Below are 24,360 nucleotides of genomic sequence, written 5' to 3'. Positions count from 1 at the left end.
AATCATAGCCGAGAATTATCCTAAAAAATCTTCCAGTCTGCGATAACATAATCCCGTCCAATATTTTTTTACGTCATTAACCCTATTTATAAAATCTAGATTGTGGTTCTATGGTATTTTCACTTTGTGTTATATCTAATACAATTAACGTAAAATTGTGTTGTAAAAAAGTAAAATCAATCATAATAAATGAATAAAACACAGACTTTTATTCAAAAAATATTTTAAAAAATCTGAATATGAGAGCTAGTGTTAAAAAAGAGTATACAAAAACTTTCGATAATATTGTCAAAATAAAGTTTACACCTGGCTATATCCAAATCATAGCGTACGACCTATGAAAGAGACAAAAAAACTATCTCTTTCTTAGGTATATGTTCTTTCTCTTTCACATCAAAATCGGCGGCAGATACAGTATTTCTCATGGTGTGTGATCACATGATGATGTGGCATACGAAGGGTTAAACTTGATAAATGTTCAGTTCAGTTAAAATTTGATAAATTTCCTGCAGCCAAAAGATTGGCTGTACAAAATAGACCTGTCGCAGGCCTACTTCCATATACCCATATCTCGCAGCCACAGACGGTTTCTGCGTCTCTATTATCGTAACGAACTCCTGGAGATAACCTGTTTACCGTTCGGCCTGAGTACTGCCTGTAGTATTCCCTGCCCTTTTATCAGCATTAAGCCAAATGTTGACAGAACAATAAACAAGTCTCAAAGACCTTCAGAGTCATTGGAATTCTCAATTTCGCCAGTTTTGTTGTACAGGGCAGGCTAAATTATCGCGAGCTTCTAAGATTCTTGAACCGTATTCTAAAAATGCATCCGAAGACGATTCACGTTATCCCACCAGCTGTGTCGGACAATCTACTGTGGTGGCTTCAAAACTACAGGCGGACGACAACTATATACCTCGAACCTCCCTCTCATTTTCACACTACCTATGCCTCCGATATTGCTTGGGGAGCCCGCCTGAACAACCTGTCACTCTCCGGTCCATGGCTAGAAGTGGTGCGAAATCTCCACTGCAACCTAAAATAATACTCAAAGTATTGCAAGATCAATGGCAGTTATTGAAACGCAGAACCGTTCTATTTCAGTCCGACAACAAGTCGGTGATAACGCATCTTCGACACGAGGGAGGGACAAAATCAGTATAGACAATGAATCTGACATCAGATTATTCAAATTCTAGATCTTCAACAAATAATAATAAATATTATATATAAATACGCGTGAAGGTGTTTCACATTCCCGAAATCTACAACAGTCATGCCGACCACCTGTCGAGGCTTCGAGCGAGCCCCGAGTGGCAACTGACAGCGCATTGCATGAACAGGATTTTTTCCAAAAGGATGGAATACTAACCAGTTAAAACTGCTACAATAATCATGGCGCCCGTCAACGCGTAGAATTTATGGTATTGCATGGAAAAGATGGATTTCGTGATGTGTATCACACAAAATAAATCAATCTAGACCAAAAGCTTGCGATTTTGCTAGGTTTTTATCAGACCTCCATTTAATTTACAAATTATCGTATAGAGTTCTGTATTGTTGCACAAATCATTGATTTCCACCTTGTGAGACCCAGATTTGTCTGGCCGGCTTAGTTCCCATGTGCTAATAAAACACATTTTGAATTCAATAGTATTACGTAATCCTATTAGACATATAAAGTACTAGGTTTGGAATATTGATGACTTAGTCTCTCATTTGGAGAGCTATAGTATAGATAAAAGTAATGTCTTCCAAGTGCAAAGGTATACAGCTGCACTTCTACTGCTTTGTTCGAGAAGAAGAATTCATGACTTAACGCTGCTTAAGGCTGCATTTTCGAAGATGACTCTGTAATATTTTGGTCAGCATTTGGTTCAAAAACTGACTATTGATTAGAGGCAGTCAGGTTGGAAGCTAATAATAAAAAGGAGAAATTAGATTATTCGTTGGATTAAATTGACGAAGTCGCTTCTAGAAGTTCGAAGAAGATTAGTTAAATCATTAAAAATTTTCATTAACATACGATGAGAGCCCAGACCTGCATCGCGAACATCAATGAATGATTCCACCTTGTTGGTGGAAGCTGGTATATTAGCTACTCCCTGTAGTATTAGATCTGCTGTTGCCTCTAAAAATTGGCTGAACAATCGATCGCTTGACGAAATTCTGGCCAGAGGAAACTAGCGTTCACGAAATACTTTTACAAAGGATTATATTAATTAAGCCGAATCATAATACAGCATCTGTTACACAATTTTTTGAGCCTGTTGTTTGATTTTGTATTTATCTTTAAGTTCATATTTAAGATTATATTATTTGTTGTGATTACAGACGTGTTAATGATCATTAATGTAAAACTTTGATTATATTTTATAAATAAATATTTTCGCAAATATAAATTTATATGTTTATCAAATAACATATTAAAATAAATACACAAAATAAACGACAGCATAATTGTCGTTTATTAATATCATATTAATGTTATATTATATGATATTGATTTTAATCATTTTTTATAATAATTAAATTATTTTTTCTCACATTTTTTATTTTCTGAAATTTATTATACACTTTTTCATTTTAATATTAAAACAAGTATATTTTTTGTTCGTTTACTACAATAAGATTCTTTAAACCATCACATCGGCGTATATCACTTCCATCAGGCGATAATAAATATGTCTCATTTAATGAAGCTTCGAATAAGGGACAGTCAAATTAATAGCAATACCTTTACCTTATTCGAAGCTTGCGATTAACCGCTGCCTGGTGTTTAATAAAACGCAATGAGTATCATAATCGGCGATACACCAAAGACCGCCGATACTGCCAAGTGGAAGTGACGTAAAAAGGAAGGGGAGGTAAAAGGAGGTAAATAAGTCAAGATTGATAAGCGGGAAACCAAGTGCATATCTCATTTGAAAAGGCAAGTAAATTAATAAGTGTTTAATTTCAGGTAAAACGCTGCTATTTATATCAAAATTTAATAATGTAACAAAATGATAGCATTGATTTACTTGGAAGTAAACGCTTGTTTTCAAAAATGTTGTCTTTGTATTAATTATTTTTATTTAATTTTTACTTTTCGCTAGACAGTTTTCCGGCTATTCATTTCAATTAATTGTATGAGACATTTACAAGCTGTTTGGAGTAGAAAGCGTAACAAACAATTAGTTTCGCATGTATAATATGAGTATAGATACTGATAATATAAATATAACAAAATTCTAACTTAAGGTTTTTTATCATCAATTATTGTAATCAAGATGTTAGGGATATAAAATTTTAAATTAAATTTTCTATAATAATATCCTGGGACATTTTTCACACACGGCTGTCTGATCCCAAATTAAGCTTGTACAGAGCTTGTACTATGGGAACCAGACAACTGATATACTACATATACTACTTTTTCTTTTGTAAATACATACTTATATAGAAAATTACACCCAGACTCAGGACAAACAGACATGTTCATGCACACAAATGTCTGTCCTGGGTGGGAATCGAGCCCACAACCTTCGGCGTGAAAGGCAAGTGTTCTACAAACCACGCCAACCGGCTCAAATAATTCTGTAAAATATTTCTATAATTCTGTACGTTTCGATAATATTTTATCATTGTCACTAAAGGGCACATATAACCAATATATCTTTTAAAAGTTCATTGTAGATCAATAACCACGATACAGTCAAACTACATTCAAAATAATATTTAAATAAAGAAAACTATAATATATAAGACTTTATCAAATACATCCAAAGAACTACCTCGTTGACAATTTTTGACATTAATAAGCTATAGGCATAAGTGACCTTTTTACTGTTAACCGTCGAGTTCCTTCGTCTACAGCCAATCCATGGCGAAGAATTAGGTCAAGCTAAGCATAAAAACGCATTGTCATCGAAACTGCACCGACATGGCAAAATTCAGACCTGTAGTAAAGAGGAGGAGGCTGAATTAGAACCACTTGTTCTAATTCAGCTTGCAAGAATTGTCCCGAAAAAACATTGCAAGTTATAAAAAAAATAACTTTTTATTAGTCGTTTTGAGATTTTTCGAATCTTTTGTTTGATTTAATGTTTTATTCAGTAAGTATTTTTTTAATGTTGCTATTATTTTTACGGTTTTAATGTATGGTTATTATGGTCACTGTTTAGTATTATTAAAATAAGAGCGCTGTCTACCGAGAAACTTCTGCAATTTGGCCGAATTTATATTGAATTTATAGCAATAAAAATATTATGTTGAAACATTAAATTCGAAAATAACTATGATCTCTTAATATGTAGCATAATAAAAACTACTTTTTTATTCAGACAGGTAAATGTTCCTTCTAATGGTACGTGGTCACCACTAACCATAGACATTGGAGATGTAAGAAATACTAACCATTCCTTATATCACCAATATACCACTAACCTTGATAACTAAGATGTTATGTCCTTTGAGCCTGTAGTTACACTGGTTCACTCACCGTTTAAGCCGGAACTCAACAATTAACTAAGTGTTGCTGTTTAGCGGTAGAATATCTTAGGCTTTCACACAGTTAAGCTGCATTTTACTAAAATTAGTATAATTATCGTAACCGACTAGCGACCTCTATGTTTATTTTCACGGTTACGTCTATAGAAACAAACCTTCTGCCCAGTATAACATAATGTCTATTAATTTACTGATGATTCATCCGAACGAAACCTTGCTTGCAACTAGTCTTATTATACATTGGTTATCTAGAGACAGTAACAATAATAATTGCTTATATTTTTATTTACTCATAAAACCACTTACAATCTCTAAGCGTACATTAATAAACAATGAAAATAAACTTATATGTACATGAAAGTAGATCAACCTTCAATATATGAACACAGCATGCTTATGTGCTTAGCTATATAGTATAAAAATGTTAGAGCAGTTTTAAATTAACCACAAAATGTTGTGTTATTCTAATACAAATATAAAGAGGAGATATAATAATGTATTTATCGGTTTGAGTTTTATTATTTATTGTTCATTGGTGCGTCAAAATAATTTTATAGATATCGAATGTACGTGATCTTTACAATAAAATCGTATTCACGAGCCTGTATGACACTGGTGGTAGGGCTTTGTGCAAGCTCGTCTGGGTAGGTACCACCCACTCAACAGATATTCTACCGCAAAACAGCCTTACTTGGTAATGTTGTGTTCCGGTTTGAAGAGTGAGGGAGCCAGTGTAATTACAGGCACAAGGGAAATAACATCTTAAGGCGCATTGGCGATGAAGGGATGGCTAATATTTCTTACAATACCAATGTATATGGGCGTTGGTGACCACTTACCATCAGGTGCCGAATATGCACGTGCGCCTACTTATAATATAAAAAAAAATTAAATAAGTAAATATAAAGATAAATAATTCGATAAAGCCCATTGGCTAAAGTCGTCGGCAAATTTTATAATTCAAACACAAACGGTTTAGTCTCCTTGCAAAACGTCGCTCGTTCGTGAAATCCCTAAAGCAAATTACATTATTTAATATAACTGGTAATCCATCTCGTCTTACGGCTAAAATAATAAATATCATATTATACCTATAGTGAGCTGTCCTTAGTGAGCGTTTACGTCGCGAATGGATATAAGTAAGTGTGATTTCACTTATATATTATATAGATGGAAAATATGATCGCCGCTTACAATGTGTCGGTAAACAAACACTCAATTTAGCATTTATAATTTTAGTAAGGGTAGAAGCGTGCTTATTGATTGACAGAAGTCTGTCCCTAGTTCTAAAAGAAATACTTTTTACCGTAAAAGAACTGCGATTATTTCTTGTCTAAGGGCATAATTTATTGTAACAGCCTGTGAATGTTGGAATACACATGTGGCATACACAATAAACATGTTTTCAGTGAAATTAGATACATGCAGGTTTCCTAGCGATGTTTTCCTTCGCCATAAAGCACGAGATGAATTATAAGAACAAATTACATTTATAACCTTATCAAACTTTTTAGTCTAATTATCCTTTACTTTCTCTATGTTGCGAGACATTGACAGAATATTGAGCTCTAGTACGAATGATACGCATCATATTAAAAAAATCAACATATGACTTAATGTCAAAGAGTATTATTCTCTCTAATATTTTCAAGAAATGTGGTCAGTGAAATTGTTTTCATCATGAGCGATGATGAATCATGTTCCGAGTGTTACTTGGAAAGCATTGAAAGGAAATGGAACCAAATACTATTGAATTGGGTATGTTTGACGTTTTTTTCTGATTACAATTTCTGTGACTGAAGATATTTTTTTATTAGTCTGTTAGCTGTTGTTAACTATGTATTATTAAATCATGTACTAAAACTAGAAACATTGTATGTTCACCCCTTTGAAAGAAACACTGCATGCATAGTGTTCTTGTACCGATTACATTAAAATATTAAAATGCTTGACTAATATATAACAATAACAGGAAAAAATATGATGATTATGATAAAGATGGTGAATTGAGAGAAATTTGTGTCAACTTTTTGACTACCAATATAGAAATGATCTACATTAAGGACCTCATCATATATTATAAATATATTATAAATATTCATCATCTACCATCTCTTTCATTGCAAATTTCTATCCCATTTTTTAAAGATTAGCTTGAAGAAATCGCTATTAAACAATAAGGAGGCCTTATTGTGTTTATGATAATTGATGAAACAAGCGTGTTTGTTATGATAAGTACCTCTGTATTTCTCTATTTCTACAATAGAAATCAAAATTAAAAAAAATCATCGTCATCATTCACAGCCTTCGTTATCCCACTACGTGGTATAGGCCCCTCTCTCAGCTCGTTCTGATTTAATCCGTGATTTTGACAGTCTTCGACAAATCTTGCTGCTGGAGGTCTGAAGCTCCGCTTCTCTTGACTCAGCCACCTGACCATAACCATAGCCACATAACCATTCACCTGTTGTGTTGACTGATAAAAATTCTTTTTTTTTCTACTATTACTTAAGTTATCATAAATCTATTATGATGATATCCCCCAAACCGATTTCCGACATGGCGTAATATGACTGCAGTAAATAATATTATCAAAACAAATATTGATAATAATATCTTTATTACTTAGGTAAACAAATGCATTGTAATTAGAGAAGTACAAGAATTAAGTTCTAAAATTTTAGTGAACATTATTAACAAATACAAGGATGATATAAGCATTGACGAGTCTAACACACTTCCATTACGATCAGATGGTATTAAATTTTTTATCAGGAACAAATTTCCTATACTGAGAATTTGGTAATTTTTTTGTCATTAATTTTTATCATATGATCCACAATATTGTAAATTTATTAAAAATATATGTTTTTGTATTATTATTTAATTTATGTATTATTTATTTAAAAGTGGTTTTAATTTTGATGACGCTTGATACTATTATAATTAATATAAAATTAACCAAATAAACAGGACTCTTGTTAAGGAAAATGATTATCAAAAAATTACATTGATAATGACGTCATTACTTTTATATTATTTCTGTACAAATTCACAATACGGTAAAGTTGATGCTGATATTTATGAAAAACTTTCAAAAGAAGAACAAATGATAATATTAAAGTTTTGCGAAAATTTGGCTGAAATGGAAGTCACTATTAATAACATTGGGAGAGCTTTAAGAGGTGAAACTATTGTTTTTTTTTTTGATAACAAAACAAACTAGCAAATACGTCACGTATTGGTAAGTGGTCACAACTGCCCGTATTCATTTCCATTTATCCATTATCCATTTAAAAACAAAAACCTTTTTACAACCTAAAACGTTATGCCACTGTAACTACACTGGCTCAATGTCTGACTGTGGCTGTCTGTCTTGACGGAATAATATGTGTATCTTAAAGGCCTTGCACAAAAGCTAAGTAAATCTTTGCGTGGAGAAATATTTGATTAAATTATAGTAAAGTTGACAAAAGATGAAATACAAAGGTCATTAAATATGATTTTTTAGGTGCATATGAAGTATCTATTAAAGAAGAGAAGACTGGTAAAAGGATACAAAAAGGAAACGATATTGAATCGGAGCTCGAAGCTTCTAGTAGCATATCATATGATCTCACAAAAGCCCGGACATTGAAATTTAAATCTTCAATAACTGTTTTGCCATCAGTAGTTACTGATACATCTTTATCAAAATCCTCCTTAGAAAGATTTCCTGATGAACCTGATTATAAAGTAGGTTATTTGGGAACTAAGCTGGATAGAGAAAATATTGTTTCAACGGCTACAAGAAATATAACAGAAGAGCAAAGCATTGAAGTTAAGCAAAAACGCAGTAATGAGTGCATCGTTCACGGTATTCATATTTTTTACCCAATATTAACTTATGTTATTGTATTTTTTTAAACTACAGAGATGACTATACTTCCCAACTATACTGGCCTTCGTCGCGATTGGACTCCACTACCACTTACCATCAGGTGGAGTGGAGTCATTTGCTTTCCCGGTTTATATATAATTTTTTTTTTTGTTATAAGATGTATTTATTGTAAATATATTATTTTGATATAATATGTTTTTAAATAAATGGTTCAGATCACCAGTCCTGTCAGTCGAATTGCTCTTGTACGAAATGCAGCACAATTGGTCCATGCTGTGGTGACCCAGGTAGCACTAAGGAGTTTTGTGACGATAATCCAAAGGCTGCTGTAACGTTAAAGTAAGCCGCAAGGCGTTTTCTTGTTTTCATTCTACTTTCTTCATATACTTTTTTTTTCTATATAATAATTTCTATATAATTACTGGTGGTAGGGATTTGTGCAAGCTCGTCTGGGTAGGTACCGTCCACTCGTCAGATATTCTACCGCAAAACAGCAGTACTTGGTATAGTTGTGATTCGGTTTGAAGAGTGAGGAAGCCAGTGTAATTACAGGCACAAGGGATATAATATCTTAGTTCCCAAGGTTGGTGGCGCATTGGCGATGTAAGCGTTGGTTAACATTTCTTACAATGCCAATGTCTATGGGCGTTGGTGACCACTTACCATCAGGTGGCCACACATGCTCGTCCGCCTACTTATATTATAAAAAAAGACCGAGTAAACCAGCGTGTATATAAAAATGACAATTTTATATTTTAAGGAACCGTACGAAATGGCGTCATCTAATAATATTTGGTTTGATAGCTTTATTGTTTTTAATAATAATAATATCTACAATAACACTTTGGTGGGTGATATATATTAGTCCATCACACACTTTGAGACCTCTTGAAGAGAAAAGGTGACATATAAAATTATATAGAACTTAATTAGTTTAATGAAATAACTATTTTTAAAATATGTGTTCATTTGTCTTCAGCTATCGAGAAAATTTAGGCTGGACATGGATATGTCAAGATAATATCTGCCAAAGATTGTTTCATTCGGCCTTCAATGTAACTACGTACTCTTCTATAAGTCGCTGTACATTATTGTGTAGCGGTTTACCGCTATGGCCTTACCCAATCGGCAATATATATTACAATAAAACTATTGTCACTATATCAACTAAGAAACTTGAATATAAATTTAAATCTGTACCATCTGTTGCAGTTCAAGAATATTTGTCTGATGGTTTCAATTTATTCTTGAAATATCTGATTAGGATTGAAAAAAGTACGCCAAGGAATGTGAATGATTCTGACGTCAAAAAAATTAATATACAAATCGATATTGAAAGTGATCCTGATCCAAGGCTACGGTTAAGCACAGATGAAACGTATTCACTAAAGTTAGAAACAATTGAAGATCAAGTCTTTATTAAAATCAGCTCCGAGTCGTTTTGTGGTATTCGTCATGGACTTGAAACATTGAGACAGCTGATTCTATTAGATCAAAGTACAGGTCACTTAATAACTCTCTCAAATATCATTATAAAAGATGGTCCTACATATAAGTACAGAGGTCTCATGATAGATACTGCAAGAAATTTTATTCCAATAATCGATTTAATGAGAACCATCGATGCGATGGCTAGTTGTAAATTAAATACATTTCATTGGCGAATATCAGATGCTACCAGTTTTCCATTATATATAGAAAAAGTGCCTGAATTGTATAATTATGGGCCTTACGATAAATCAATGGTTTATACAAGAGACGATGTCAAATTATTGGTGAAAAGAGCCGGTGTAAGAGCTATTCGTATTATAATAGAAGTTGCTGCACCAGGACCTGTCGGAAGACCCTGGTCTTGGTTACCTGAAACAACGTGCCCGAAAAAAAGTGATAATTTGACATGCGAAAATATTCTCTGCCTACGATTGTCCATGCAAGAGTCAGTTTTTAATACACTCCAAACAATTTATACAGAAATTATTAAATTAACACACGTAGATGATGTGTTTCATTTGAGTGATAGTCTGTTTTCATTTACTAATTGCTACAACTTAATAAATGACAGAGATGGTTTTTTGGACAAAGCTCTAGTCCGTCTAAAGATGGCAAATAAAGGTTTCCTTCCAAGACTACCTATAATATGGTACACCCCCCATTTAAACAGAGACTACGTAGCTAAGGCCTGGAATAGATTTGGCGTTCAATTGAGTAAATGGGATGCAAATTCATCTAAAAATAATTTAAGTACATTTAGAGTTATTCATTCATCTAAATGGGATTTATCTTGTGAAATGATAAAGCAAAGATGCTCTAAATATAGGTCAGATAAAATACCAATTTTATCTCAATTACTTTTATTTTAAAATTTTAACGTATTTTCTGATTTAAGGTCTTGGCAACAAATGTATGCATGGACCTCTTGGCGTAATTTCGATACCTTTACCGTTGAGGGTGGTGAATGTATACTGTGGACCGATATTGTTGACGCTAGTACGAATCTTTTATTTTACTAACTTTTATCATTTGCATCTATATCTTCGATGCCAAATGATTTGACGAATTTTAATTATTCTTTGATGATATTTGATACTGAAGTAGGTCTTATGTTTTTATCTTAAGGTCTTAATTTTAAGTAGATCTTATGTATTACGTTTAGGTAGTTTAGATTACCATTTATGGCCGCGTGCAGCAGCTGTTGCAGAACGTTTGTGGTCAGACGTAGTCGCCAATTCAAGTGCGAACAAATTTGTCTACTTGCGTTTAGATATGCACAGGTATAAAACATCACAGAAATATCGTATCGATACAATTTTACAATATTATATTTTCTACGCTTGCTTTGCTAATTCTATTAATTATTATATTCTATTATTCTTAATATTTTTTTACTTTCATATGACATTTGATTATATTGTAATTGAAATTTGTGTACAGATCTCGAATGCTTCTACATGGTATAAAGACTCAACCAATTTGGCCAGCTTGGTGCAGTTCCAACCCGAACACTTGCCTTAAAAAAGTGCATTAAATATAGGATTGATAGTTAGAAAACCCATATTCACGTTTAAGCAATAACATGTCTTTGAAAAGGGAAAAGGGAGTTATGAATCTTGTTTATGGGCGTATTCAGTATTATATCTTCTTCTTTCAAATGTCAAATTAATGTTGACAGAAAGAGAGCAATCTGTGTTTAACTAAACATTAAATAAAATGTCGGACTTATTTATAAACGTTTCTTAGTGTCAGTTTTGTTAAACACTTATTTATCTCTTTCTGTCATTATTAATTTGGCATTCGAAAGAAGAAGACACAGCATTGCTTAACTAATCACTTGCTAAAAACGTTTAAAAGTAAGACCGTGTATGTTTTTATATGTGATATGCAGTATTTGATTCATTACAAATGTCACAGAATACATAAAATAAAATTAAAAGAATTTGACTTAAAAAACACATTCTTTTTATTAAGAAAAACACAAAAATTTCCACATAAAATGATGACATTGCAAAATTAAACAAAAAATAAGTAATAACGATAATTATAATTCTTATCATGATATAAAGAAAATATATTTAAAAGGACTCGCTTATAAGGCCTTTGACGTTTGTATACGTGCCGACGACGCACAATATCAGACCAAATGAAACAATCAAGACGAACCTCCAAAATCTCCACATCATGAAACCTAGACCAGGATCAGTCCAATCCAGGCACAGCTCGATGAAGGCCGGATAAATAAACCCCATGTTGGAAATGCAAAAGGAACCCAGCTGTAAAATGTTATAAATTTAATATGATATTTAAAGATAGAATTATTTAGATTTTGTGTCATTTTTATCTGTCTGTATTTATTTGCATTATAATATAAATAAAGCTGAACTAAACTAGAATAAAAACTAAAAAGAAAAAATGTTTTTTCTTAATATCAGTAGGTCGAGATAAATGCACATCGCGATTGTCGATGTTGTCAGTAGAAAACGCCTAAATATATGAATAGCTTTTGTATTAGTTTTATCACGTGACATATTGATTGACATATTTAATTCAATAATTTAGACGAAAGCGAAATTCAAAATCGTTAGTGCTCCGATCAAACAACCTTTTGATATTTCAGTTATTAATTATAAAAGTATTCGTGTCTAATTTAAACATAATTAAAGGTTTGCTTATTAAAGCATTAATTTAAGATCACATAATTAAAATGGCGTCCGTATTGAATAGTAACTTTTTTACTAATTACAATACATTAAACAGCATCTGTTGAAATAAATTTCAAATCGTAAAAACTCTTATTTAAAATTAAATACCAGATATGAAAAAAAATATGCAAATTAAAATCAGTAGTCTAATTAGGTTTATATAATAAAGACAAAAATGTAGAAAAATATGAGATCGATTAAACGAATTTAGGAAGAAACTATGAATAATTCTCACCACACCAATGAATTTGGATACATTTGGAAACGTCGTAGCAATGCAAGTTATGCCACAAATAAATAGTGCTCTATATACTCGTTCCCATAGCCAATACTTCGAAGGATCATACTTCTTCTTGATATAAAACCACATCAAGTCGAATGGGAACCAGAAGTTAAGAGCAAACGTCACGTATATCATAAAGCCGAGGAGTAATTTTAGTGCTATTGGAAACCTAGTGAATTAAAAATGAATAAGCGGATATATAAATAAAAAAAGAAAATCATAATATGAAAAGTTAAGCTGGATTAGTGGAGTTCAGGTCTTAGGTTTTTATATGCTTAAACTGCTAAATATGTTTTTAATATGTTTTATGTATTGATGTACAGTACTTACGGTTCCAATGGAAAATTGAGTGTAACGGGGGATCTGGACATTTCTCCAAATCCCCAGTAGCCGAAGAAACCGATGGTGACGACGATGCTTACGACGATAGACATACCTATAAGTCAACGAATATAATCCATAAAAATCAACAATATATTAAACTTAAAAAAAGCTTAACCATCAAAAAAAAACATGGAAAAAAAACAATAATGTTTCTGAAACGCTGGTCATAGTCAGATTAACGAACTTGGCTATAATGTGCACCTTTTACGTCACCTGATATTACCTACTACGTCTACTGACGACTTAAGTTTAAGCCAAATCTATTAATCAAATTATTATTTTTGATTAAATTCAAAAACTCGAGATAAATACCGAGATGTGTTTTAAACAAATATAGTAGCAATTTTTTTATTTTAGTAAGAGGTAAAAAACTTGCTGAAAAACGGTGATATATTAAAAATATTAAAAACCCTTTATTGTAAATATTTCTTGAAATAAATTAGATTTGAATATACCTTTGATTTTTAAACATGGATTTTAAATTTTAAATGGATTTCAATTTTTAATATACCTCCAAATAACGCAAGACCCATATTCCTCGGCTCTTCCATATTGTTCTCCACAGCCATCACCGCACCAAGACCTTCCATGCTGAAGATACAGACGCCCATAAATTCAAACAGACCCGCAACCGTTTTGAATACCGGCAAGTCTAAAGGACTAGATTCTGCCACCTTCGATGCATAGTAAACTGTTGCACATGCCACGATAACTGAGAAAGTTATTATTTTAATATTAGTAAAAACAATATTCTATTCAGATTCAGAGCCGAGTTGGCCCAGTGGTTAGAACGCGTGAATCTACTGATGAAACCGATGATCGTTGGTTCAAACCCGGGCAAGCACCACTGAATTTTCATACTTACTTTATGTTTATTATTCATCTCGTCCTTGACGGTGAAAGAAAACATCGTGAGGAAACCTGCACGTGTCAAATTTCACTGAAATTCTGCCACATGTGTATTCCGCCAACTTGAATTAGAGCAGCGAGGTGGAATAAGCTCCAAAAACCTTCTCCTCAAAAAAGGAGAGGGGGCTTTACCCCAGCAGTGGGATATTTACAGACTGTTACTATTCAGATTAGAAATATGATTAGCTTAGAGGCGACGAATTTTTGTAATTATTCACTTCATGACAATCATTACGGGCTGAAAAGTAGCTGAAGTCTGATAAAGATTTTATTTGATGATAATTAGAAAACATCCAACTTAAAAGCAACTGATACCATAATTATTCGATAATATAAAGATTCAAGGTCAGTGAATGTTCTCATATACGTAGGTATTTGATGGATATTGAATTTCGTCTAAACGAAATCACTTACATATAATAAAATCAGCGACGATAGAAAACGGTGCGAGGTATTTCAAAGTGGTGATCATGCCAAGAAGTACACATGGCACTACAAGACAAATTATATACACCCTGAGAGGAGGGTTGCCTTCCAAAGTGACTTCATTAGTCCCCTCAACAAGTTGCTTGATAGTCCGCGCCATCATGATCTGATAGACGCAACAGGAACCGAAGAGATTGAAGCATATAGTAAAGTCCACGAGATACCTGAAGATTTTATCGCACTATGATATGCTAAAACTTAAATAAAACAAGATCAAAAATATAACGCGAAATAATTTTAACACTAATTAACAGACACCATTCCAATTGTAATATTACTCGTGAAATTAAAATTTTATGGCTTGGACGATAATCCTACGACTTATATTCCAACAAAAATGCATTTAAGATAACATGAAATTCTGACAAGAACACTAACACAATTTCCGGTAAATAATTTCGAATGAGACGTCCATTCCGAAAGGCTAGATTAGACTAGAGTTTGCATAGATACATCCATTCACTGTTACTTTCTATGTCTATCCACTATATTATCGAATCCACAGGACCAATGTATTTATGTGTTTTCTGTTTATTTCGAAGAGTTTTTGAGAATTTTGAAACCATTAAAGAAACAATTAATAATATATATTCAATATTGCCTTTAATTTAATGTTTATGTGTTAACATAGGATAGCCATATCTTAACTTCATTTTGATGACTGTACTGTCAGCATACAGTCTTATATAGTCTTTGTGAAAAAAATAAAAAAATTTAATTGATTGAAAATTAAACGATATTTAAAATTGATATAAAAATAACCAAATATGTTTGTAATACCTAAAACATTTGCTATATTTCCTTATGCTCACAAACGGTCCTGTCTCCAGCGTAGCCTCAGCAAGGTCAGGATAGCTCATCGCTGGTACCTGTACTCTTCCATAAATCCGTTGTGCTGAGTGAGCTATCATCTAGGTAAAAGTGTTTTATTACACACATATTATAAACTTTTCTCAATTAGCTAAAAAATCTCAATCGAATAAGTCTTATTTATTCGAATAATTATTTATCTGTAAACTTGTATTACGTTTTTACTGCATTATTCTTTATATCACTAATCTTGTATATTTAGTATGTATTAGAAATAAGCTTTGTTAAAATTTGGATAAAAAAAAAAACAATAAGAAGATGGATATAATATGTCTAAGTATATGTATAAGTTTTTATGTCATATTTAACTTTTTAATGGGAAGATAACACAACATTATAGTTCAGCATATAATAGAATTTATAATGAAAATAATTTTGTTATTATTTATTTATTTGCATATGAAAATAATTATAGAATATCAAAATTATTTACTTACATACATAGCATAGCTGATGCAAAATCCAAAAACAATAGTCAACACGAAAGAAGTCCATAGTCCGCACATTTTATAGGACTCATGAATGGCAACCACTCCGCCGCCAAGACAGCTCTTCGCGAGGTTACCAATGGTTTCAACTAAACTGAAGCGATTTCCAAATTATTAGAACGATTAAACTAAATACATATTTTTTCTATTTATATAACATCTCTCACAAAAGCGTCATCAATCATAACTAAATATAAGAAAAGTTTATTTGATACATATATTTGAATACGTTTGGATCAATTTCATACTTAGTCCTTTTTCTGCCTTGTGGTCTAGCTGATTTGAAGTCATAGTTTCTAGCAGCTTCTCCAGTGGCTTTTATTTCATATTTGTGATGACCACCGCGATGGGGTGAACGACTCTGTTTAAAATATAAAAAAATATATACATTGAATCATAAAACTGAAGGCTTTACCTATAAATATTGCTTATATGGTGATCAGTTAAGCAATGCTGTATCTTCTTCTTTCGAATGTAAAATCAATTCTGACAGACACAGAGACATCGTTGTTTAACTAAATACCTGCATTTAAGTGTATTTTAAAATATTTATTAGCACACGTAAACTAAATTTCATCAATCATTCGTCATCAAATATATTCGCGTATTCAAAAACGGTGATTATTTAGTTGCATAAACCATATTGACTTACAGATGTACGATTCATTTTGAATGTAACGGTTATATTCTTTTTAATTGCCGATGTAGACACTTATTCGCAAAATCGCTGAGCAAAAACATCTTTTTTTCGTAAATAAAACATTGAGAATCGTAAAATTCATTGGCTTATAAAATTTGACAGATTCACATATAAATTATTATGTTTTCGACCAGTTATAAGAAGTTGTTCTAATTTGCTAACGCTGGGAAAAATAATGGACGATACGACATAAATTTATATAAATAGCGTACATATGTAATATGACTGTAAATATATAAAACACTAATATAGATTTGTTTTGGGTCAATTCAAGTGATTAATGTTTTATACAATTATGTATATATATTTTTATTGTTATTCTCTTTATTTTACGAAGATGAATGATCAATGTTTCGTGGTCACCTTTGCCTGAATACAGATACTTTTTTTATAGAATAGGAAGGTGGATGGGCATATGGGCCACCTGATAGTAAGTGGTCACCAAACGCCCTTAGACATTGGCATTGTAAGAAATGTCAACCATCGCTTACATAGCCAATGCGCCACCAACCTTGGGAACTAAGATTTTATGTCCCTTGTGCCTGTAATTACACTGGCTCACTCACCCTTCAAACTGGAACACAACAATATCAAGTATTGTTGTTTTGCGGTAGAATATCTGATGAGTGGGTGGTACCTACCCAGACGAGCTTGCACAAAGCCTTACCACCTATTAGTCCTGTCAAATTAGATATCTACCTTGGAATAAAATAAGCTGGAAATTAGTTTAACCTTAATTTTGGTGTTCCAAAAGTGGTCTAAAAATATCATACAATCTTGTGTCTGAATCATAAGTCCTTGAATAATCAAGATCAAAGATCACAAAAAAAAATACTTTTCCTCGATTATCTCGGTTTTTATAGATACAATGATGTTAACATTTATTATAAAAATTGTAGAGCATAATATATTTTTTTCATCCTTTTGCCGTCCTCTGCTGAACGAAAGCCTCCCCATAGAACGCCAACCATCCCGTATTCCATAAATTTTGCGACGTGTTTTTTTATTGAACAGGTAGGCAGACGAGATGTAGGCAGATCACCTGATAGTAAGTGATCACCAACGCCCATAGACATTAGCATTGTAAGAAATGTTAACAATCGGTTACTCATCGCCAATGCGCCATCAACCAGGGAAACTAAAATGTTATGTCCCTAGTGCCTGTTTATTACACTGGCTCACTCACTCTTCAAACCGGAACACAACAATACCAAGTACTGCTGTTTTGCGGTAGAATATCTGATGAGTAAGTGGTATCTATCCAGACTAGCTTGCATGAAGTCCAACCACCAGTAAAATGACATATTTTATTTTAAGCATTTTGTCATGCACTCAACCGTTTTTGTCCGTCAGGGTTACATAAGCTCATTAGGTAATTAAATTGTTTTGAAAATCTGTTGTTTCCTTCTTGTAAAATTTGCAAGTCACACACAAGCGGTATTAAGCAAAGGTACGAGGTATTGGACTAACAGTGATGATATACGCTTCAATTTTAACAAAAACGTTTATTATTTAAAACAAAATTCGATTACCAAACAAATATATAAAAATAAATTTATATCATATTAAAAAAATACATTATGTATACATATACAAATATTATAATAAACTTGACTTACATTTTTGACAAAATTATACTAAATTTATAAACATTACTACTGAAAATTTCAGAAATAGCATCACAATAGAAATTCCAAATTCAAAATACTTCTGCGATAAGCTCTTTAGCATTGCTGTATGTACCCACGATGCAAAGCACTGTACCAAATATTAATATCGCGACAAACTTCCATAGTCTCCACATCATGAAACCGAGACCTGGATCGACCCAGTCCAGGCATAGTTCGATAAACGCTGGATATATGAAGCCCATATTTGATAGACAGAAGGAACCGAGCTGAAAAAAAAAACAATAAAAATATTTTCATTTGTGGTATAAAAGCACTGCTGAGCTTAAAGAATAGATTATTCATTGACTTGCGAATGTAATAGTTCTGCATTGTGTCCTCGAGCTGACAGTTATCATATGTTAAAAATAGTTAGAGACATGAAAGTTATTCGAATCGAATGATTTATTGGTGTAGTATGAGTGTTACGGAGGTCACATGGCTGCTTCAAGATCATAACGGCTCCGCAAAATGTAAAAGTACAACACATAGCGTCCATTTAGAAATGCGTTTTAGTAACTACCACATGCCATTAGTTTGAGTAATTTAAAATGTCATCACAGTTTTGTAGATAGGTATTTTAAATTGAAATTATTTTATCGACGGTGGTGTAAGCTAATCAATAAATCATCAATTTTTGTAATAAAATATAACTGTAAGACAAGCTTCATCAAATATATATATTATATCACACTAGTTCCCTTGTATATGGGAGGTTAGATAGCCTCTGAACTTTTCTCTATATTTTACAACGTGTATGATGATCGGTTGAATAATTAACGTCTTAACATGAAAGCGTAAAACAAACCAAACAAACTCACTTTCGCATCTAATCACATAACTAAGAAATTATAAATTAATATTTTTAATTTACAAAATTAAAATAAAAAGAACAAAATAAATGTCTGTATATAAAATATTTACAAATAAAATGTTAATCTTCCCTTCGTTTTAATTCCGGTAATTTATTACAGATTTTTATCGTCTTAAACGTTACACTTACCAGCCCAATAAACTTTGTTACAGCTGGAAATATGACAGCAATCACTGTGATGATGAATACAAATAATCCTCTGTACACTCTCTCCCAAAACCAGAACTTGGACGGATCATACTTCTGTTTTATGTAGTACCAGACGAGCTCAAAAGGAATCCAGAAATTTAAAGCGAACGTTACGTAAATCATCAGCGCCATCATAACCTTCAGAGCTATTGGAAACCTGAAAATAATAGGAATGGAGTATAGTAAAAAACTCAAAGAACGATTTGAATTGCTATGATCTGTCTTATAAAATATCCCCTAGACCTGCGAGTCATTCTCAAAGATAATTGCGCGGTAGTATAAAATACAAAGTAATTAGATGGCCACGTGGCTAAAGGGTTAATCGAAGATTGCAGGTTCAACCTTGGTCACCACTATATTTCCAGATGCATTTGTGCTTATAATTCACCTCGTGCTCGAGTTGAATTATAAGAAGTTCATTCAGAACTTCATTCTGTTTTATCATGATGAGAGATCTTTGCCTAGAAAAGAGCTTCTATAGTCTGTTACTAAAACGAGAACTTACGGCTCCAAAGGAAAGTTGAGCGTGACTGGTGATTTCGATTTTTCGCCAAAACCCCAGTAGCCGAAGAACCCAACAGTTAGTACAATACTAACTACTATTGACATACCTACAAAAGATAAAATCTTTTATGACATAAAATTTATTAATAAATTTGAAATGTATTTAAAATATTATGCGAGGTGGCTTTAAGCCTCCTCCTCCTCAAAAAAGAGAGAAAAACATTTATAGGCTGTTGGGAAAGACCCGCTAATTAACATGTATTGTAATTTATCTCGCGCTCAGCTCTAAATGAAATCATCGTAAGGAAACCTGCATGTGTTGTATGAAAATCTACCATATGTATCTCCATTGAACCGCTGGAGCTGCATGGTAGAGCAAGTTCCAAGCTATTGTACTTACTAACGAAATATATATTCAAACTAAAAGCTACAAACCGCCAGCTAATACGATAGGAATCTTTTTAGGATCTTCCATAGAATTTTCTATCGCTAAAGTGACACCGACCCCTTCCATGCTAAACACGCAAACTCCCACAAACTCGAAGAGTCCGGCGACTGTTTTGAAAATTGGAAACTCTAAAGGCGTCATTTCAGCTGTCTTTACAGCGTAGTACACTGTTGCACCCGCTACTGTCACTAAAATATATATAAAAAAAGTTTTTATTGTGATTATTATTGTGCTAAAATTGAAATCCTTTTTCCACTTTACATTTTTTTTTTAGTCATGAAATAATTAATAAGGTAAGCCATGTAGGCGATAGCCATTGCTTATAATGACAATAAGATGTCAGTTATTATGTATGTACATCAGTCAGTGATGGCATCGGAACATGTTTATGGCAATGTGGTAACCACTCCAACCACGATGAATTACTCGCTAGGTATCCACTTTAGGAACTTAGTTTATAGGAACAATTGTTGATACCGTTATATGTATATATTATTAGCAAATAGCCTATTTTTTTTGTTTATTTAAAAATATATTGATGTACTAAAATAGTATTTATTTTGAAAAAAAAACGTAAAAATATATTGTACCAATAAAAAAGTCTGCTACAATTGAGAACGGTGCGAGATATTTGAGAGTAGTTATCATACAGATAAGCACACATGGGATTAGCAGCATCGCGATATATGCTCTTAAAGGTGGATTGCCCTCTGTGGAGATGTCATCCGTCCCCTCGACCAGTTGCTTGATGGTACGGGAGATCATAATCTGGTACACGCAGCAGGAACCGAACAGATCCACGCAAATTGTAAAATCAACAGCGTACCTGGATTTAGTATCATTTTCATTTGATTATTGTTTATATCGATTTTTTAAATGCCCTTGAGGTACGCGCTCGGGGTGGCTCGGTTATGTTAGACAGCTAGCAAGATGGATCTATATCAGATAGCTTTGTATTTTATATAAGGTGTTAAACAACCATTTGATAGCTCAATTGATTATGACTATTGGAAACACTATGAAATATATATATACCTTGTTTGTCAAATCGGATACCGACCTAAAACATTTACTATATTTCCTGAGATTAACAAAAGGACTAGTCTCCAAAGCCGCCTGCGCTAAGTCTGGATAGGACATAGCGGGCACTTGCACGCGACCGTAGATCTTTTGAGCGGACTTCGCTAGAATCTGGAATAATAAAGAAATTACTACTTACGTTACAACATATTATGATATAGTGTATTTTTACAAACATATAAGATAGGAAATAACTTACCATTTATTTTACCATACTTGGTAACATTAAGCTTACCTACATTCACCATAATCCACAGGTGGTAGGTATTTGTGCAAGCCTGTCTGAATACTACTCAATCACCTGTTATGTACATATTTCAGAAGTGTCTTATGCTTCTTACACGGCCCGAGTAAAGGCGAAGATGACCACGTATCATCAGATGATCTAAAAGTTTGTATGTATAATATATATATATATATATTATAAATAATCGTATAATCGTTTGTATGTATTATCTGTGAGTGTGTTCTTTTATAAGTATAAAACGAAATTGTGCTGTTACATAACAATAAGTGTATATATAATATCTTTAGCAATATTTTTGTTAGGTGAATTTGCTATTAAATTCTGTTTTTATTTACTATGATGATGTAAACGATATGTGTATATGTGACTACCAGGGCTAATAAGTTACAAAGACAATGTTATTATAATATAAATAATAAATTATGTTTTTTTCTATTTGGCAGTTTTGGCTAAGATGACTCAAAAGTATCTAGTTTTAGAGTTACTAAAACCAGGTCTACTCACAAGCATGCAATAGCTGACGAATACTCCTAGCACCACAGTGAGTACGACAGACGTCCACAGGCCACATTGCTTATAAGATTCGTGTATTGCTACTACACCACCACCCAGGCAACTCTTGACGAGATGGCCGATTGATTCAATTACGCTGAAAACGTGAATATATATTACTCTTGTCGGCGCACATACGTCATTCTTCTTCCCCAACGCAAGCCGTAAACGACGTAAGGCGCTCACAGGACAGATGTGTTTTGCTTAGCAACTGTAGTGGCTGTACATGTTGTACCGTCTCTTTTAATAAATTAAATTACATAATTATTATTGCTATTATTTTAAATTCTTCTGCCTTTTGTCTATATTGCTTATAAGGCACTTTAGACAAACCATTACAAATTAATATTTCACTTTGTGCAAGCCTGTCTGGGTAGATACCACCCACTCATCATATGTTCTACCCACAACAACAACACTTTTGTTGTTGTGTTCCGGTTTGAAGGGTGACAGACAGTGTAATTACAGGCGCAAGGTCGGTCGAGCATTGGCGATGTTTGGAATGGGTAATATTTCTTACAATGCCAATGTGGCCGGTGGTGATTTTTTACCCGTCTGCATACCTAATAAAATAAAAATGCGCCTCATTATCTCAATAACGTTTGCATACTTAGTTCTCTTCCCTGGAGGTCGAGCGCTGAGGAAATCGTAGGCCCTCGCAGCATCGCCGGTTGCTTTAATTTCGTATTTATGGTGACCACGGCGACTTCGTCCTTCATTAGTCTTTAATAATATACAATATATAAAACAAATATTTTTCAATAATAGATCATTCTGTTTGCAGATTTTAGTTTTTATTTTATCATTTAAAAAAAGTTTTATTGGCCAAATTATTAAAGCTAATACAAAGGCGGTCTTCTTTACCAGACAACCAGACACCAGAGAGTTTAGGTTAATACAATTAACTTAACTGTATCAAGTCAAGTTTTCTAGACAGAGTGTTAACGTCAGAAAGATATTCAGTATAGCATCATTGATGTCAATCAATTTAATTCGCAAATACAATTTATGTAAGACCAAAAAAAGTCGTTCTTCGTCACGCCTTTAAGCGCCTTTTAGCTACATTCAATTCCATTTAATTAAATAATTCATTTTTTTTATTGTTGACTTTATCATTTACACTTTAATTTTATTAAAAAAAAAAAATAAGACCTCAAAAAAATTTACCTCGCTTAGGCGTCCATCCTAAAAAAAAAAATGTTTGTAAAAGTTTAATAAATTATAAATTTACTTATGTATTGGATTAAAATTATACTAACGGGCGTCCGAACCATTATATTTTACATAACCAATGTATATTTTTAAATTCACACAAATTTTATTAAAATTGATTTGAAAAATGCAAATGGTTATATTTGATTTGATTTTGACAGAATGATGACATTTATTTTAACGTAAAGAAGAAATAAATAATTATATGTGCAAGAAGAAAAACATTAGAGTATTTATTCATAGTTATTTTAAAAAAACCTTATTGATTCTCTTTTAGGCGTGAATAAAAAGAAAATCCTTTTTTTAAGGAAATTTTGTTAAAAACAGAAAGCTACCTAAGATTTAGAAGAAAAGTGGTAAAAAACTGTGTGATACATAAAAAATATTTCTGACTATTTGTGCTAAACAAAACGAGATTTACGAAATGAGTTCACGTGATCGTGATGCCAGTAGAAAATCTGAGCCAGGTAGTTCAAAAAGGTAAAAGAACTATCAAAAGAAAGCTGGTAAAAGAGAATCTATGTGGATCTTTATATAAATATATAAAAAGTGATGATGAAGTGCCGTCATTAAGTAAAAACAGCGAGGATGATGATGAATTACTTAATCATTGTCTCTTAGGTCACTGGTGCCGCCGTCAACGCTATCCAACACGAATTTGAGCCCGAGTCTATGTCTACATCCATGACTGCTGGAATGGAAAATCTGAATCTTCCAAATGGCCCCGGTTTGTGGCCCATAACAATTACTGATGTAGACCGAACTGAGATTGTATTAAAAGGTCCAATCCGGGTTAAAGTTGATTTATTTCTCGTAAATGATAATGGACGGCGCTTCAGCGAATATCATTATAATAAGATATTAGTTAACGGTGAAAAGCTTGACAGGCGCTGGATGATT

General features: G+C 32.7%; 4 protein-coding genes across 4 annotated transcripts in view; 1 reads left to right on the top strand and 3 right to left on the bottom strand.

The window, feature by feature from the left end:
- Positions 1 to 24,360, bottom strand: part of LOC126778554 (uncharacterized) — a 165,439-nt gene that overhangs the window by 94,880 nt on the left and 46,199 nt on the right. The gene's annotated exons all lie outside the window — the stretch shown is intronic.
- LOC126778398 (probable beta-hexosaminidase fdl) lies at positions 6,129 to 11,404 on the top strand. The gene is made up of 9 exons (XM_050501887.1): positions 6,129 to 6,249; positions 7,121 to 7,293; positions 7,465 to 7,676; positions 8,003 to 8,347; positions 8,587 to 8,710; positions 9,351 to 10,688; positions 10,758 to 10,858; positions 11,025 to 11,142; positions 11,303 to 11,404. Exons 1-9 carry the CDS (start codon positions 6,172 to 6,174, stop codon positions 11,394 to 11,396), a joined length of 2,583 nt encoding a protein of 860 aa, XP_050357844.1. The 5' UTR covers positions 6,129 to 6,171; the 3' UTR covers positions 11,397 to 11,404.
- On the bottom strand, positions 11,872 to 16,654 carry LOC126778397 (proton-coupled amino acid transporter-like protein pathetic). Its single transcript, XM_050501886.1, has 9 exons — positions 16,640 to 16,654; positions 16,236 to 16,348; positions 15,937 to 16,081; positions 15,410 to 15,540; positions 14,558 to 14,793; positions 13,746 to 13,946; positions 13,181 to 13,286; positions 12,803 to 13,019; positions 11,872 to 12,138 (listed from the first exon to the last, which is right to left on the bottom strand). Exons 1-9 carry the CDS (start codon positions 16,652 to 16,654, stop codon positions 11,941 to 11,943), a joined length of 1,362 nt encoding a protein of 453 aa, XP_050357843.1. The 3' UTR covers positions 11,872 to 11,940.
- On the bottom strand, positions 18,387 to 23,522 carry LOC126778396 (proton-coupled amino acid transporter-like protein pathetic). Its single transcript, XM_050501885.1, has 10 exons — positions 23,508 to 23,522; positions 23,416 to 23,433; positions 22,859 to 22,971; positions 22,201 to 22,345; positions 21,430 to 21,560; positions 20,960 to 21,195; positions 20,357 to 20,557; positions 19,923 to 20,028; positions 19,358 to 19,574; positions 18,387 to 18,584 (listed from the first exon to the last, which is right to left on the bottom strand). Exons 1-10 carry the CDS (start codon positions 23,520 to 23,522, stop codon positions 18,387 to 18,389), a joined length of 1,380 nt encoding a protein of 459 aa, XP_050357842.1.

Source organism: Nymphalis io, chromosome 26, assembly GCF_905147045.1.
Source record: "Nymphalis io chromosome 26, ilAglIoxx1.1, whole genome shotgun sequence".
In the NCBI taxonomy this organism is placed as follows: Eukaryota; Metazoa; Arthropoda; class Insecta; order Lepidoptera; family Nymphalidae; genus Nymphalis; species Nymphalis io.
The sequence above is the reverse complement of the archived record's forward strand: the minus strand, read 5'-3'. Positions and strand labels throughout refer to the sequence as shown.